A 19,029-nucleotide genomic window follows, 5' to 3' on the forward strand; every position below is an offset into this window, starting at 1 on the left:
TGTTGAAGTGGCTGCTGGGGGGGCCTGCGAGGACTGGCTGAGGATGGGCGTGCGTGGGTGCCTCTGAGGAAAAACTAACGGTATCAGCATTGGGCTCTCTGCTACTTGATGCTTCAGATATTTTTTCCTAGTGGTAATGGGACTGATTAACAGCAGGATTTAAGATAACCCATTTGTGTTTCCCCTATCAAGGAATGTAGAGGCTATATTTTAAGAATTTTTTAGTAAAAATGTGCTTGAGCTATACTAAATAAAGGTCTTAAATTTAGTCCGCTAGTTACATGGTTCTCAACTTTTCGTGTGGTTCATTAGAGACACTGGATAAAGCAGGATCACATCTACTGGGTTTTCTCATATATGACTGTTGGGGCAAGGTCTCTCCTTCTTCTGCTTTTATGTGTACGACCTGCCTGTTTTAACAGATTTACCTCCAGACATAGGTTCATGTCTCAAGTTTTCTGTGCATAGCCTAAAGCTCTGGCAAAGTATAAGGGTCTTTTCACAAAAGAGAATGAGACCCAGCTGTGAAGTTTCCAATTTCAGCCCCTCTCCAAACTTGGGAGTTTGGACTGGAGTTCACAGCTCCTGAACTCCACTTTCCTGTTTAGATGCCATAAATTAACAGCTGCTCTGTTCTTTGGGACAGCTCTTTTTTGTTCTCAGCAGCTCTGATATTAGATGTCAATTTAAGACCTTTGGGCTTCAAAAGAATGACCTTGTCTTTCACTTAGCTATTAATGAAGTAAAGGAATTGAGGTACATTGCTAACAGGTGACATCTGTTTGCCTTGGGAGACAGCTCCAGTGAGCAAGATGTAAACTCTGTATCAGCTTCCTGTGCTTGAAAGAAATAGGCATTTTAGAGAAGGGGATGAATTTCAAATTTCCTATTCTTCAGTTTTACTTTCTTTTGACAAATATTCATTCCTGACTGACAAGCCTTGCAGACTTCAGGAAAAGAAAGTACTTAGTACTGTTCTTAGTTTTAGTACCTACTAACAATATATAACAACGGTATAATTATTTTTAAATTTGGCTTCGTCCTGCTAAGAAGAGGGCAACACAAGGAATCCATACTATCAGGTGAGAGCCTCCACAACTCATCCACCGTGTTGTGCTAGCCAACACAAAATTAGTTACTCAGCATCCTGTTTGCGGTACAAGCAAGTAAAAAAAACCACAAACCCTTATTTATAAAAAATAGGAAAAGGTCAGTAACACCTTAACAAATGTTTGCTTGTATAAACAACATCCAAACCACACACTGAATTGCCTTTTGCATTTTTTAGACACTGCATCTCTGATAACCTCAGAACAGCTGAATGCATGAAGTTTTAAGCAAATATTAGGCAAAACACGTTGCGACTACTAAGCAGTACTTTCCTTGCAAAGTTGTTCTTAAGCACTGCACTCAAATGGTTCATGGTTTTAAGACCAAAAAAACCCCAACAAACCCCAAACAACTCACAACCCAAACAAAATCCCCGTGCACACCTAGGAACCAACTATTTTCAATTGCATTACTGAATTCTACACATCGGACTACTCCTAAACAAGATATTGATTGATCATACTCGTTGGAAAATAATTTCAAATGATAAATACACTGGTGATGGTTGCAAACTATTCACAGATGACTTGACAAGACTTTAACTTCCTGACTTTGTGAATCACTAAAACAAACACATTTTTGGTCCGTGATCACAGGAACGCCTTCAGCCAGAAGATTCAATATATTGCCCACCATAAGCATTTGCATAAACCCCAGAGAAGGGATCAACACATGATTGTAATCAGACTATTTTTGACCTTCTGCCATTAGATGGTGTCCAGTTACATAAGTCATAACCACACCTGTGTTAATCAAAAAACCAACATTCAGAATTGTTGAATGCTCCCTCTTAACAGCTTTCGCTGATATTTGGGGTAAGCTATTTTCCAGGGAGATTTGGCTTTTCAAGTCTTACTTTTGATCTCTGTATGGTCCTTTAAACAGGGAACGATGAAGTCTTTGATGTGGATTCTTGCATAAATAGAAGGAATGAACTACAGAGCACCTAACTGCAACCCACCAAACGCGAGCCAGGGTTGAAGTCATGCAAAATATCCTTTCTAAAAGTAGGGGGGAAACGGAAAGGAGAAATGAAAAGGGGAGTCCAGAGAGCAAACACCACCACCACCATCCAACCAACCAAGCAACAAAGATGATAAAATTCAGTCTGAAAAAAATGAAACCCTTCCTGTGTGTTAGGGAGCTTGGTATGTGGTCTTTTACCTCTCATTGGAGAGCTACTCTAGAGCCATAAGGTTGTGAGGAAAACTGCAAGAAAGGGTATGAGAGCACTGAAGAAATGTGGGATCCAGACACAGATATGTACTGGAAAAGGGCATTTTCTCCTTTGCCTTCACTCCATTTTTACCAATATAAAGACAAAGACAAGCAGAAAACTCAGTTACTGCAATGCTTCCCTCTGTTCCCAGCTCTACTAATAAATAAGGCACCAGGGGGCCCCAGTCATTCACCAGCAAGAAAACCAGGGCACGTTAACTCTTGCTGAATGAATACACTTCAAAGTCTTCATTTAGCAAGAGAAAAAACATCCGCAAGGCAAAAGAGGAAGGAGTAACAAACAAGGAGCATTAAAGCTCATCTATGCAGAAATTTGCAGTAAAATAGCTAGAAAGTGTGACTTGAACTCAGTTTTACCGTTTGCATAGCAAGTCTCTGAAAGTATGGTTTCATGGTGGAAAAACAACAAAAGCCCCTTACCAGTGTCCCAATGGTGGACTGAATAATTTAAAACTGGAAATCATTTGAGACCTTTTGATCAGCTCTAGCAACAGATAACGAGAGGTGCTTAGAGCTACCTATGCTGTTTATGAAGGAAGCCAAGTCAGTGATGAAACTCAGGGCTGTTTAGCTGTAATTTGAGAGAGTTCTCTCTTTCAGCTTTTCCTCAGAGTGATACCTGCACATCCAAGCACAAATCAGACTCTGATTCTGTAAGAGTGTCACAAATCAGTGCGCCCACCACAAGCAGACTTCACTGATGTCAGCCAGGTTACAGGTAGCCTTTCTCCTACAGACCTGGGGCTTGTAGCTGCTAGCATACTCTAAACCATTCAACAACTGCCTGACAGTCAGGTTAATTCAAAGTAACTCACGTTTTCTACAGAATTACCTTAATTTTACCTTTTTTTTTTTCTTTTTTTTTTTTTTTTTTCCCTAGAAAACACTAGAATCACTGCCATTTGAGTTGCTGTAAGGGGACCGCACAGCACTGTAACAGGGCTGTGGGACCCAAACAATTACAAGCAGCCTTAAAAACAAAACAAAACAAACCCAACCTTCTCTAATGCTCAATTTATTTTCCATTTGAGGCAGCTGCAGCTGGATGCATCTTTGAGCTCCAGGCAGCACACCCATCCAAGACAGAAAATACAAGATTGTTCTTTTTCACAACTCTGGGAAGCTTCTCAAACCATGAATATGGACAAGCACCTAAGGAAACTGTACTTGAAGCGTCTCCCTTTGGAATTAGTAATTTACATAGGCACCTGAATGCTGAATCAGAAATTCATGTAACTTAAGTGATATCAGGCAATTTAGCATTAAGAGAATTATACCTGATTCATATATAACGCTACAGCTAACTCGAGAATGATAAACTGTGTAGTTAGATGGCTATTTAACTAATTACACTAAAACAGTACTTAAAGTTTAAAATATTGTGTTATGCGACTTGATGATACACCTTGACATGAAGGATTAAATTCTGTGACTTGCCTGAAGATATATTGCACTCAGGTGTATTTTGCTGCTGAATGTTTCGATATCTTTTGTGATTGGACTGTCTTTGAAACATCTCACGAGACCAATGGCAACTCAGAGTGAAACAAATGCAGGATCTGAAATACAGACAGGTACAGAAAATAAGAGATCTCATCTCCAGCATAGCCTTCTGTGACACACGACTAGTTCCACATTCTCCAAACCCATTATTCTATTTCAGATTGCTATATTAAAATCATTATTTTATATTATGCCTTGTTAGTAACTGAAGTGACAGAATCTTTAATTTAAATGTGTTTCACAAGGATCCCCTTCCTGTGACAGCATCAATCGTGACTACACTTCAACATAATATGCATCAGTTATATGAAGGTCCTTCTTGCCCTCCTGATCTTCTGAGAAAATGCTTAGCCTCTCCCCGCCGCCGTTTGCAGCACGTGTATCTTTGTAGAAAAGTCTGAGGGCTGTGCTCCTCAACTTCACGGTTTGAGACTACAGCCTGATAGGTAGCAGAGCTGCTGACCCAATTCCTATGTTGAAATCTTGCCTTTAACCACCTAAAGTTTGGAAATTTTCATATCTCACTAGTGAGTTTGAAGCTGCTGGTATCACTTTATGCCAAATATTGATAAGCAGACAGTAATTTGGCACAGAACGTCCCTTGACACTGAACGACACCAGTTGCCATCGTTGCTCAAGGAATCACACGAAAGGAACAAGGAGCAGACCCAGAAAGGGTCTTACTCATCATAGATGTGGCATTGAGACCCTCACATCCCCTTCTGCACACTCAGTCACTGCAAGGTCCAAATTTCAGCTGGTGCATACCCAGCTCTCTGCTCGACCTTGCCCAATGCCTAGGCCCCAGCAGAACTTTCGATGAGACATTTCTTTGCCCTTCTCGCACCACTCCTCCTGGTGAGGCTCCCTCCAAGCGCTCCTGCCCTTCTGTATCCAGAAGCCTTTCAGCTGCGTTTTGACAGTACAAAGCCTCCCGTTTTCATGCCAGTCCTTCTAAAGCGGCAGTTTCATGGATTAATTCCCCTCACACACAGAGAATGAATACAGCTCTCATTTTCCAGGACTTCTGTCAGTCCCAGGGCTTTCAGTGGAGAGGGGTGGCAGTTCAGCCCCTCCATGTTAGCTTTAAGGATTGAAAACAAGACCAACACATGGATAAGTACCTATTTTGTGTGCTGGAATAGGGCTCCTACAAGACAGAAATGCAGAGCGCCATCAAGAATAACATGCTTTCAGAATGACCGGGAAAAAAATCTGACACCAACTCTCCCCCTCGCCCCAAAGGTAAGCTTAGTGTAAGAAACCAAAGTCTCTATGGACAGTTCTTCTTTAGAACTGCATTCACTATTGCCCACCCCAAGCATTAACGTCAAAGCCCCGGTCAGGTACCAAGACAATTACATCCAGGACTCATAAGACCACATCTGGAGTACATCTGTGTCATTTGGGACCCTCAGGGCAAGAAAGACATTCACAAACTGGAGAAGGTCCACTGAAGACCACTAAGATGATTAGAGTACATGGCATATGAGGGAAGGGTGAAGCAACTGCTGTCTTCTGCTACCTGGAGAAAGGACCTAGAGCCAAAGCCTTCACACAGGCGCACAGGGAAAGGACACAAAGCAATGGTCACTAATTGCATCAAAGGAAATTCCCACTGGATTTGAGGACTTCAACACCAAAGTGGTCTGATACTGAGATGCTGTTGAGGGAGGCTGTAGCATCTCCATCTTTGGAGATTTCAGAAGTTGACTGGACAAGGTCCTGAGCAATCTGTTCTTACATGAAAGTTGTCTCAGCTTTGAGCAGGGCATTGGATTTTACATGCTCCAGAGGTTCTTCCAATCTACATTTCTGTATGAATTTTCTAAGGAGGCATATAGCTAACATAAATTTGGATAAAAATAGTATCATGTGTGTTGGTCTTTTTATTTGCCTTTTGGAGTCAAGGTTATTGGGGGTCATGTGTATAAGAGCTGAGGCTTTAGGAGAAAGCATTATTCTTGATAAAAATCTGTAAACAAACTCTTATTGCGTGCTCCTTAACTGTTGTACATTTGTTGCTCATTAAAACAATGTCTTAAGGAGTTTTTTTATATAAGGACATGCTCACCCTCCCTTTGTGATTCTTCATTCAAGTAAAAATCCAGCTGAAAAAGAAAAAAAATGAAAATTGCGTAATTGTAGGAACACAAATTCGTCACAGCACTGGAGAACAAAAGTGAAGCTAAATTCTCATGCTCCACTAGTAATAAAATACTGTATCAGAACAAAAGTATAATTTACAGAAGTTTTCAGACCCTAACGCCATTTCTCACAGGCAGCCAATCTAGCAGACAAACTAAGAAACGATCAGACAAATACGAGTACTGCCAACCTGTACTTTAAAAGTTTGGATGCCAGGGAACCCCCAGTGAGGACTGAGCTTTCACAGGGAGCACATAAATCTGGCAGCACCTCCCCTGAGGGAAACAATTTCCTCCTTTCTGTCTTAATCAATGGCTAGCATTAAAAACATCTTTACTGGCCAAATCCAGACTCTCAAGTTCATAAAATTAATCAGTAAAATCTACCCGATAGAGGAGTGCAGGTCACAGACAGCTAGGGTAAAACACATGAAGACCACAGCCATCTGTCAGTGCTGAAAGTTGCTCCTGCCATGACAGAGCACGGAGACATCTACCTGAACAAGATACATCACGCCAAATTTTTTTGGCCCAGGACCAAATACATTTTATTTAAGTGATACAGAGACCATATCATATCAGACTTCATATTCTGCCTTATTAGTTGGGTGTAACACAGTACAGGATCTAGCAGATAGGCCAGGATTTAGGCTGAAACAATTGTAAAGCAAAATCCATTGGTTCTGCAGCTTAAGGTCAGCTAAAAGTGTCAGTGTGGCATGTCAGCATGACAGCTGAGTGACAAGGCATGTAAGCACAGAAACCGATTGCAGCACATCAGTCTCTTACTGTTTTGAAGAAATCAGTGTCATGGTTGCACTGTCACTTGGGAGCCAAGAGCCTGGAAGGATACTCTGCCCGGAAGAGAACGAAATTAGCTGTGTGGTTTGCTATCTCCCCGTACGTGTATATTTGAAAGGACAACAGGCCGCTAAGATAAATGATTAATTACAGTGCAATCACTTAAAAATACATGAGATACATCTGCTCAAAGGTTAATAACCAATAAGACAGCCTGTAATGCAATGCAAGGGAAAAAAATCTCACGCTTACAAATGCATCATCAGGGACCTTTGGATTCAAGCTGCCGGATAGGTTTAGCAGCTTGTTAGCAGACTAGTGCTTTGTCACTGTTTACGATTAAAGAGACTTTGGGACACAGTCGGTGTACAGTTATGTGCACAGCAAGTCACAGCTGGAGGATCTAGTCCTGGAAGAGATGGTGCAGGTGGGGATTAGAAACCGTTTGGGGACTGCCAACCCGGGAGAGCAGCTGCACCATGAAATGCCAGCAGCGGCTCCCCAGGGTATCCGGGGCTGTGTCAGGAATGAGGGAAGTCACGCTCGGCAGCATGCCCTCCCTCTGGTAGCAAGGGGGATGGACTGTACTATTACTCTCTTCTGGCATAGCTGCTTAGGTTTCTTATCTGCATAAAGGAGGGAAGAGAGGTGGGAAGAACAAAACCTCGTGCTCTTGGGTTTTGTCCTCAAACAGAAATGGATCCAGGATCCTCCAGTTTATCCCACAGTGCCTGAAGAGAGTGCTGTGGTCAGTAGGATATTACGGTTCTAGTGGGAAAGGAAGAGACTGGAAAGGTTTCCAAAATCCACTGTAACTCAGCACCTCCACATCTTAGCCTCCCTCACCCTATCCCCAGCAGCATACTGCTGAACTAACTGAAGACCACAACTGCACAGTACAACCACCATCATGCTGATTGCTCCTCCCACCTCCCAAACTTCACACACATCTGCATCCACACTCATAAAATCTTCCTCTTCAGTTGCCTCCCCACCACCTTTCCCCTTTCTCCATAACCCTACACTCAACTCCTGGGAAGATTTCCAGTCATCCCCAGTGCTGCTGTGCAAGTTACTGGGTCAGATCCACAGCTGCCACATGGCATGCCCCACCAACATCTGTACGGCAGGCCATTTCCCTCACGTTGAAGGCCCTGCACTACGCAACTCCTCTGTCTGATTCCTGTGTGTTCTAGACACCCCATCGGGTAGGAAACACTGCCTGCCCGGAGCAAGCAACATCACCACAAAGCGCATGGATTCTGCTGGATACTTCAGACAAAGAAGCCAAAGGCTGAAATACACCATCCTGGTTACTGGTGGTTAATGGCACGCTGTCCCCATTCATCAACTCCAGAATCCTTCTGGAAAGAAGAAAAGGAAAAAGAAAAAAAAAAAAGTATTAAGTTACTGCAGCCCCATCTGATGAGCCACAAAGCAGCAGGGAATCCCACTCGCTGCATTCCACTGGCCGCTGAGCCTTTTGTTAGTCAAGCAAAGCTCTGGAGTCATCAGTATGTACATTTGTAGGATGCAACATACTGACCTTTCACCTATTTTATCGACAAGCTGTCCTAAACTTATTTATAAAAGGACAGATTTCCAGTGGAGTACAATTTAAACAAAGGAGGCGATTCAATCACTTAATGAACAAACTGCTGCCAGATCCCCAGCTGGGGACTCAGGTTCTGGAGGTAATATTTAGTCCTTACAGACAGGACAAGCAGGAGGCTTCTCACAACTGGATGCTCTATAGCCATACGTGTTCCACATCCTGCTTTTTTTTTTTTTCCCCCAGCAGCAAGATCTCCATGCAATATGCTATGAAATACTACACAAAACCCACTTTGCATCTAACCATAGGTTAAACTGATGCATTGTGACACTGCCATTATGGGGCCATTATCCTCTAGTAATCATCTGTCATTCTTAATTATATGCCTGTATGTTAAAAATCTAATACGTTGTGACAAAACTGTGCAATTGGAGAACTGCAGAGTAAGCAGTTTGCCAACTTGGAACAACACTAGACAGGACCCTGGGTTTCAGAAAGCCACACTGGTGCAACACCATGAGGAGAGAGCTCTTTACAGGTTAAAAAGTGAGTAAAGTTGGGGTTTTCAAACACCCTTCAGATGGAAAGGTAGCTGAACCACCCCATTAAGTCATCAGAAAGCCAGTACTACTTTCAGTAGATTTCACTTTTTTTGCAACTTATTACATCATTGATAAACATCACTAATGGTTTACCATTAAATATTTTTGCGTGTGAATGGAAACATTTAAGAAAACATTTAACTTACCTCTGGAATAAATCTAAGAAGTATGTTGTCTTTTGTTCAACTATTGAAGCAATCATTCTCCTTTCCTGGAAAACCTGGGAATCTGCTACTTTTTGTAGCAAAAAAGGTGAACTGTAGTTACACTGAATCTTTTCTTCAACCAGACACTGACATGATTACCAGTCCCAGCTTCTTATAACAATAAAAAATTAATGTTAATAATAAATAAAATGCATCTCATTTTCCATTACCTTTTTAACCCAAAACACAACGTAAAAATACATCCAAAATGTACTTGCTTCTGAGCAAGACTACAACAGTCAGACACTAATAGGCAACAATCAAGAAAAGAATAGCATAGATGAATTAGACCCAGGTCAGCATGAGAAAACCCTGTGTTATAAAAAGATGCCATTAACTCTCTAGGGTTAGAAGAAGGAAACAGAAAATTCACATTTTTATAATTGAAAATACTTGTGAGTATTTAACTGAAAAAATATGACAAACACAGGACAGATAACCTGGAATGGCTAATGCCAAGTCTCATCAAAGGATGAGATACCTGCCCAGACTGCGATTAAAATAAGGAACAGAACACCACAGATCATTTTAGAGGCCAAAGATTGAGCAAGATTCAATAAGAAAGCAAACCTGTCTAGAAACAAAGGACTGCAGAGGGTCAGGACTGGGAGCACACTCCAACCACTACCAGCTTAGCTGGCTGCTCAAGGCCAGCCGGCTGACTGAAGGTACAAAGAAAAATTGAAGGAACTTCAGCAAGGGCTCATCCACAAACAGATCTGTTGGGACGCCTCAGTGCCCTTCAAGGCTGCTTTAAAGCTGAGGCTCTCACCCTGGTCCTTGCCGGAGCTGTGCCACAGCCATGCATCCCACTGATCCAGGTCCTGGCCAACTTCCCAGCTTGACTGCAGGCCTGCCTTGCCACTGTGGACTTGTCTGGCAATCACTGATCCTGGTCACTATGTCCAGACCTGACTGTGATCCTGACTCAATTTCCCAACTTGACTTTGGACCTACTTTGTTACTTGGTGGTCTGGCCCGTGGGCTGAACCCAACTACCCTCATCGGCACTGTCTGCCTCGCTGGTGGGACTGGTCCCTTGCTGGTGAAGCCATTGCTTCCGCTGGCTTCCCTTCCCTGAGGGAACGGCTTTGCCCTTGCTGCACTCTTGACACAGAGCTACAACGGCTGAAGCTAGCAACAAGTATTTGCTGAGAAACAAAACCTAATGTTGGAGATTTTAAAAGGTTTCTCATTTTTAGGGACTGGAATGCTGAAGGTTGCTTCGAAGTTGTGCAAACAGCCACAGCTACACTGCTGGCACAGATCTGCTGAAGCTTCCCCTAATCTAGTGCTTGCTCTTGCCAGATGTGATACCAGAGTTAACAGAGTCACTCAGTCTAAAAACACAAGTGCATAGTAATATAGTTTCTCTCTTTGTCCCACAGACTACATAGGAGCTCACACTTTAACACTAGAAGTTCTGCTGAGGTGTATTTTCCTTGACATCTTTGTCATTTCTCATTGACTAGCACAGAATTAGCTGACTAGGGTTTAGTAAATTAGTAATTGCCATAATGCACAAAAAGGAATATTGTGTTGGTCCAAATACAAAGCAGGCAATTGCTAATTTTAAAGGATCAGAATAAAAAAAAAAATAAAAAAAAAATCAAAGTATACAGTAAAGAACAAACTAAAGGCCCAATTCCCTCCAATTCCATGTGTAGACCCTAGCACGGATTAACAGCAATCTCCTCCTGTACCTCCAACACACCACGCTTTAGATCCCAGTGGCTCTCCTTGCCGTCCCACCATCCGCCTTTCCAATGGCTCACTTGACAGGCACGCTGTTCTCCAGTCCCCCATTTAATCTAATCCTTGACCATATTTCCACCAACGTAGAAGTCTGAAGAATGGTATAACTGAATTATGCTTACTTGACAAAGTTAAACAAGAGTTAACAACCAGTAAAAAGTCTGTGTCCAGAGGAAGCTGTATGTTCTTTAAGCACTCTCACAGATTTGTTTTGAATGAAAGTAGCCTACTGGTTTCAAAATACAAAAGCCCCAACAGCAGTTTCTCCCCTACAGCGTTGCATCTTAGAAGAGAGGTATCATCACTAGATATGAGAGTTAGCTAAAACCCAGAACTCAACAGGAAAAGAGATTTGAGACACCACATATCACTTCCTTTTGCAGGCATGACTTTCTTTTTTATAGAAAATAAAACCCAAAAATTTTTATTGACTGTACTGTAGATACCTGTACAGAGTGTAAACTTTAATATTTCACCAGATACATGAGTAATTCTGGAGAAAGAGTTATCAAGCACCTTCAACAAATTTTTTGTATTTACAGTAAGACATACCTGATTAAGTGTACGAATAAAATGAATTAAAAGTTATAAAAAGTTACACAAAAAAAAAAAATCTTTAAAATGTTTATATGCTTTGTTATTTTATGATAAATACACAATTAAAGAGGAAGATGTCACACAGTTAAAACTCTGAATTGGCTCTGTTTAAAACTGTTATTGTCGTGTCCGAAGAGGGAGTGAGAAAACGGGGATGTCAGCTTGCTGCTCTCATCATGGCATTGTGAAAGGTGTTCTGGCAGAAGCCCCATGAGCCCTGTTTTGCTCTGCTGCTGCAGGATGGCTTGCGGGTAAGCTTCCTTCCCAACACACAGTGTGGAAACTAAACTTCACTCCCAGATTTGTACTGTTAATTTGACATAAGAATATGCATTTTGATTTTCCCTCCCTGCTCCAAACTTATTGGTGATGATGAAAACAACAACTTTGCTTTCCTTCTCAGCACACCTTTTTGCTGTTACTGAACACTGGTACACAAATGGGGCATCGCTATCTTTTTTTCTTTTAAGCACCAAGATGCAGATGACCTTTCTGGAAATCAGATTTTTAACTGCCATGGTTTCTCATGGTCTACAAAAAAGCATGGCATGGTTTGCTAAAGAATAAAGATTGCTAGGATAGAATTCAAAGACCACTTTCAGGCTTATAGAATTAAACACAGAAATATTATTTTAAAAGCTCTAAGGAAACAAATGTGACTGTGTGTCTCTCTAAAACCAAGTATCTCCAAATGAATCAACATCTATTCTTTGATGAACTATCAGCAATTGAGATCTATATCTAAAGTTCATTTAGTGGATTTTAGGAAACTACTCGGGAATCCACCTCAGACAGAAGGAAAATAAATCTCTTAAAATCTAATAAAAAACTTCAAATACATCCACTAAGGAGCGCCAATTATCCATAAAGAATCACATGCTGTGGGAAAGGATCACATGAGCTAGGGTGAGAACTACCCTCACAGCACATGGATAAAGTATTTCTGTAATACAAGAGTCAAAAGCTGAGATTCAAGTTTTGGAAGTGGAAGGACTGGTAGCGGGAAGAAATGCAGTTAAGCATTAAATCTGTGATATTACTGGGCGTTCCCATCACACCTATTCATCCTTGGGACCCCCTGGTTGCTTCTCAGCTAGAGATAAGGCCCAGCCACATATATGATAGGCTAAGCATGCCGCTATGCAGATAACTGCTGCATACTCTGAGGTACAACCCAGTCTCAGAATTTGAGTTGTGTCATCCTTTTTACTCCGTTTGGTATTTGTTACTTTAATTTTGCCAAGAGACACGTCCCTCCTAGCCCAGCACAGGTGCAACCAAGGCCTCCTCATGTACCTTTAAAAGCAAGGAGATAATATTACAAGGAACAAGATGCAGGTAGACCCAACCTGGGCAGCTCTGTCTTGCTTAACTGTTACAAAACAGTCATTGCCTGTGTGTGTGTCTGCATACGCGCATTGTGGCTTGCTGTCAGCAGCATGGAGCACTTATCTTTAGGGCCTGATTGTGTTGATAGGAGTGAATTGTTTACAGCACGTTTCCAAAAGGTGTCTGCTGCTCTAAAGCTTATTTTAATGCTCAGTTTCTTTCTATACAATCCACTCCAACTGTGTTGTCAGGGCAGCGGCAAGAACGGCCTCCTGGGGTTGCCAAGCAGAGGTGGGTACAACCGCCATTATTCACTGTACAGTAGTTATGTCCTGGAAAAGAACAGAGATGTAAAATATTAAAGAAAAACAAAAGCAAAACCACAATAAAATCCAAAGCACATACATACAAAAGGAGTGCAGATTCCACAACTACGCTAGAGAAACAAGCCATAACGAGATTGAGAGTGAAACAAAACTATGCTTTGGGGAGATGAGAGTCATCATATCCATGACAGAAGTCAGCTTCTGATATTCATCTCAAAGAAAGATCAAGATAACGGGACAGCAGGAGAGGCAACATGAAAAAACTAGGCTGTTCCTGAAATGCCCTCCATAAACTGGCCAAGTGGTCACAGACACTAGAACGAAGAGACAGTGAGTGAGGAAATACAGAAAGTGCAACACGTGGGGACAAACCCCAAAATGCTAAAGGACATCATCGCTGGATACCACGCACTACAGAAACATGGAGGAATGACCCATGAAAACAAAAAAATTGGGTGGGTGGGGAGAAGTATGTTAATGATGAAGAGTAAAATGAAAGAGAAGACAGTGCCAGAAGCAGTGGACCTGAGGGGAAGGCATCCATCCCAGAAAAAGAAAAACACTGCAAACAGACAAATGATGAGAAAGAAATAGTGCCAAGGCTCTGAATATTATAAATATAAGCATTTACTCAGAGAACACAATGTTGTTTTGTTTTACACTGCCTACGAAAATGGAACTGTGAATTAACGAGTAATAACAATGTAACTGATTTTTTAATTATATTTATATGCATTTTTAAGCTCTGAACCAAGCTTTCAGTTTAAATTATGTTTTTTACTATATATATTGAATAATTTGAAGAGAAATTATCTTAGGGTTTTTTTAGGCTACGACTCCTATAATTCCAGCCACGTTGTACTAAAAAAGTGAATTCTTCTCCCAACTGTGATTTCCTAAGAACAACATAACTGAATAGTGATATTGCTTCCCAAAGAACAAATTGTTATTTCAAGGGTATCAACTTCCTCTCTTCTGAGCTTCACAAGGGGCTTTTCAATAACGTATCTGAAAAACTTAACATTCAATGGAGCAGAAAGACCAGCCCAGCCACTCTACCACCCGCTGTTTTCTGAACATTCCCTTTTTAAAAACACTGGATCTCATTAAGGACATCTGGAAGACCATGGTATTTCTGTAGTTTAAACTTAAAAATAAGTAAATAAGGCCCTAGCCATGAACATAGCATTCAATTTAAATAATGACAACATAGCAGCTTCTGCCATGTCAGATCCTCATCCTGATCATAGACATGTCCTTTCATAAAGAGCAGGTCCCTTCTTCCCTCCTTATTCTGGTTTCATATGGCAACCTCAACTGCTTTTATGAAAAAAAAAACGTAGGTGCCTTTTAATTTCTTAGTAAACGGAAATCTAAGCACTAATCAGTTCTTCACTACCTCCCTAGATCAGTTGGCAGCCGGTCAATGGGAGCTGCTACTAAGTTCATTTATAGGCTAAGGTGCTGTACAGCTATAGAAACTTAAGAATTATCTGGATTACCTCCTGGGCACTGAGCAAAGGCTGTAGTGATTCCATAGAGACGGGAGCGCTTGTGAGGCTGGAAGTTATCCTTTTCTATTGAATTCGTGCGATCCACTGCTACAACCGCATCTCTGCCATATGCAGAAGAGAATATACAGAAGTGAGAGGAAGGTGGAAGTAGAGGTGAAAACAAAACAAAACAAACCAACCAAAAAAAAGGGAGGGGAAACCCTTCTGACATTTTCTGTAGTACAGCTGACATTATGTATAATAGGTGCAATGATTATGGCCAATGTTGTATTTCAGGTGGAGCCTGCTATCTAGGAGGAATACAGCTAGTCATAAGCAATCTGTTTTTCCTAAAAATAAAAGGGCAGTCAACTGACAGACCTGTAACACACCGTGTCCCATTTATACAAGCCTATTCTACAACAGCATTTTCCAGCTGTTAGGTCCTAGCTTGGAAATCCCTACACACACTAATAGCTCTTCCTACTGCAATTGATGGGAGTTATTTGTGTAGGATTTGCAGATAGAGCCCACAAAACCATTTATGTCATGGAGAAATTAATATTTTAAAATGCATGGATTGGATCTTTTTCTGGAAAACATAGTAAACTAAAGTCTTGATCATATGTCAATGTTTTAGATGATTTGCAACAAAGAATGTGTCATCAAGACAGTAAAAATCAGGTTTTTTTCTTATTTCTGGTTGAACATTCAGATAATATAGGGCATAGAAAGCTACGAGTGATGAATTTCTGCCCTCTACAATGCAGCAAGTACAGTCATAAGGGAAACATGTTGGCTCCCACTCCTTTCTCAAAAACATTCAGTGTTAAAAGCATTTTCTTAGAGGACAAATCACCACGCTGAAAAGCAAAACTCAGTTAACTGGCAACATCAGTAGGTCAGTCCTACAGATCCACTCCACCCTGCATCACTTACTGCCAGGAAAACAACAAAACAGGAATGTGTGAGAGGTCAGACATGAGAAACGCAGTATATACTTCAGTTTCTACCAGGGAGAAGAACAGATTAAAGCACTCCATAATTTCTTTAGCAGATAACATACCTTCTCCAGTCTGTGTAGTATAAATTCTTCCCATAGCTTGTAACACTAAAAGGATACTGAATTCCTTCAACAATCTTTCGTCGACCGAGCTGATTAGGGTTCATGCATTCCAGTCTCTTGGTACCTGGGTGTAGTGAAACAATTAAGCCTTTGAACCAGAGCAACAGAGCTCTCATGAGGGATGAAGGACAAGTGTAAGCATGCAAGCATGAACAGAGCAAAGCTTCCTGGAAGTCTTTCAGTATGCTGCTTAGCCAAAGCCCTCCCCCATGCCATATCTTTGTGTGTGCCAAAGATTGGATGGAAAAGTACTTTGGTGCTAATGCTAATCAGTGCAGCCGTGGCCATTGCTCACAAGCTGAGATTCCTGCTACAGATCCCAGCAATCTCAGACTGGTGTGGAAGCTGACAGAAGGTCTCCTCCATTCTGGAGGGATACTTTAGTCACTGACCAGTTCCACCTCCTCTGGAAGGCATTTTTGCAAAGCTAGTTTGGTGAGCATGTTTCCAAAATGCTTGCTCAGTTGGGCCATGAAGGCAAGACTGCAGGAAGAACATTTAACTTGTAGAAGTAAATAGGCTGTAAAAAGGTCTAGCTGCAAAGCTACTGTATATGTTGGGAACACTGCTAGTGAATGTAAACACCTGTAGGTTTCTCTTTAGTAGCAGGTTTCAAAATTACAGAAAAAGGAAAAGAGATAAATGCAAGAAAAACAGAGGAAGAGAGAAAAAGAAAAAAAAGATGGCACACGAAGATATATTTGAAGGTCTGAGAAAGTGTCTTAGAGTGAAAAAAAGAGACAACAGAGGAAGAGAGAAAAAGAAAAAAAAAGATGGCACACAAAGATATATTTGAAGGTCAGAGAAAGTGTCTTAGAGTGAAAAAAAGAGAGCTCAATTTTTTTAGTTTATCAAAAACTTGAAAGGTGACTTGAAGTGTAAAAGCACCACCACAGGAGGAGATCTCTGGCAGAGTCTACTGGGAGAAAGACAGCAAGGGGGGGAAAAAAAAAAAAAGAAAGAAAGAAAGAAAGAAAGAAAGAAAGAAAGAAAGAAAGAAAGAAATTTCAATGAGAATTAAAAGCACGCTTTTTTAACTGGTAAGACACTGGCACAAAACTAACAATGGCTCAGTGGCAGAACCTTCATCTCTTGATCTTTAAATCTGGTGTGAATTGATTTCTCAAGACCTGCCCCAGTCAAATATAAGCCGGACTCTGCCTAAGGTTACAGGTCTTAGACCAATAGTGCCAGGATGACACTCTAAGGCCAGATTAGATGAATCAGTGGGTTTTTTCCTGTTCTTAAACTCACAACTTCTACAAAGGCCTAAGCACTACCTAAAGAGGTAGCCACATACAAGACACACAGATATAAACCTGTTCCATTCCTAGAAAGTTTTGTGATCAGAAGTGAAATCTTTCAGCCTGCATACAGTCTCATGTGAACGCTACAGCAGTAGTAACAACAAATAAATTGAGAGATTATTAAAGCCAAAAAGAAAAGCATGAAGTCTGAGATGCAGCCTGAAGAGCTATAAACATTAATTGGCTGTGCATAATTTCAGGATTGGACATATTTATTCTATTACTATTACGAAGAAAGATTTTAGCACCTCTTTACCTGCATCTACCCAGCACAGCATTGAGGAATAAGGATCAAATGTCAGCCCATTTGGTAATCCAAGATCATCTTTAACGAGAATTCTTCTGTTTGTGCCATCCATGTAGGAGGTTTCAATTTTAGGAGCTTCTCTGTTCCAGTCAGTCCAGTACAAGTTTCTTAAGAGGAAGAAAAAGGCAAGAGTTAAGACAGTGACCGATCTAAAAAAAATTGTTGTAATTAAGGAAAATGCTAAGGACACGAAAGTAAGATGCACACACCCTAAATCATTTAAATAAATAAAAAGAACCACATTACTATGCTTTTGTTACTTCTGTATCAAAGTGTAAAGATGTAGCAAGTGTTATACTCCCATTAAAAACAGAAAGAGCAAACACACGCATGAGAAGAAATGCTTTCTCTACACTGTTTAGGTTATGTGCAAGATGCCAGGCAATGACCTCTATTTCAACAGTTCTGGGGACCATTCAAAATATATGTCTACATTCTTCTCCTCACCGCCCACCACATCTGCTCAGGCTAAGCAGCAGGAGCATTTGGCATACATTTGTGGGATTAATTCAAAACTACCTTTTTCTTTACAATGCACCAAGTAAGCAACATAAACCAGAATCAGAGTAGTTTATGGTCGGGGAGAAGCCCAGAGAGGGCCATTAATTCACTGATGCTTTATTATTAATAGGCATTTGTTAGTGGGGTTTTTTCTCCCTTGGATGCACTTTCTGTGGCTGAGAATTTACATGGCCCCTCAACACAAGCACCTTTGCTGTTTACTCCTTAACACACACACACAAAATCTACTAGGAGATAGATGTCCGTCCTGCTTGACCTGAACCCAGAGCCCTACTCCATCAGTGGGGTTCTGCGTGGAACAGAGATCTTTCCTCAGCTGATTACACTTGTGCCTCTCCCCTTCTCTCACACCACAAAATGCATTTGTTTTTCCTTATTATGCTGTCACTTGATGTGCATCCACAGATGTTTTCAGCCCACTATTACATAAAAGTTTATTTTATGGTAAAGGAACTAAAGAAGTCAACACCATTACTTTTCATTTAATTTTGCATCACTCAAATTTTCATGGATCACATGCATTCTTTTCTCACTACAAACCTTGTTTGCAAACATCTGGAATGAGGATGCATCTTCCAAAAAACACTCCCTGAGCAAGATAGTACTTTTGTTCATAAATGAATTCTCACCTAAGAGCATTCCAAATGCCTATTATATCAATTAAGCAATCATTTAGTAGAGCTTCTCAGCAATTCAAGACTGAAAAGAAAGCCTCTTTGCTTCTGCGCTTCTGAGTATTTTGACCAAAACGTCTCTTCTCAGCGGTGGCCATGCCACAGAAAGTTGCACCAGGATAACAGCAGGTAAGTTCAGACAATAATGAACAGACATGCAGTACTACCAGGGACTCTGTAGTAGTTTTAATTTTCCCTACTTTTCTTCCAATATTCAGAGAGAAAAATTGTCAAGAGATCAAACACTACATAAAAGTACGTATATACTTCCATTTTTGCAGGCTGGAACTGTAACTTGAAAAGATTTACACTTTCCTACTGACACTCTGCTAGGCTATTTCTGTGACTGCAGCTTACAGGGTCGATTTTTAAAGTATGTAGCTATCTGCATCTTCAAAACAGAAGCCTAACAGGACCTTCTCAGGCAACT

The 19,029-nt window shown here is 41.0% G+C and overlaps 1 protein-coding gene across 1 annotated transcript in view; it reads right to left on the reverse strand.

The window, feature by feature from the left end:
* Nucleotides 1-12,604: 12,604 nt before the first annotated feature.
* NID1 (nidogen 1) overlaps nucleotides 12,605-19,029 on the reverse strand; it is a gene marked incomplete at its 5' end in the record, with an annotated part of 38,475 nt that continues 32,050 nt past the window's right edge. The window contains 4 exons of the mRNA XM_009707654.1: nucleotides 12,605-13,176; nucleotides 14,673-14,785; nucleotides 15,730-15,853; nucleotides 17,353-17,510. Coding sequence (XP_009705956.1) covers nucleotides 13,055-13,176; nucleotides 14,673-14,785; nucleotides 15,730-15,853; nucleotides 17,353-17,510 — 517 coding nt within the window. The remainder of the gene's footprint in view (nucleotides 13,177-14,672; nucleotides 14,786-15,729; nucleotides 15,854-17,352; nucleotides 17,511-19,029) is intronic.

This window comes from Cariama cristata, unplaced genomic scaffold (genome assembly GCF_000690535.1).
Source record: "Cariama cristata isolate BGI_N322 unplaced genomic scaffold, ASM69053v1 scaffold18909, whole genome shotgun sequence".
NCBI classification, from domain to species: Eukaryota; Metazoa; Chordata; class Aves; order Cariamiformes; family Cariamidae; genus Cariama; species Cariama cristata.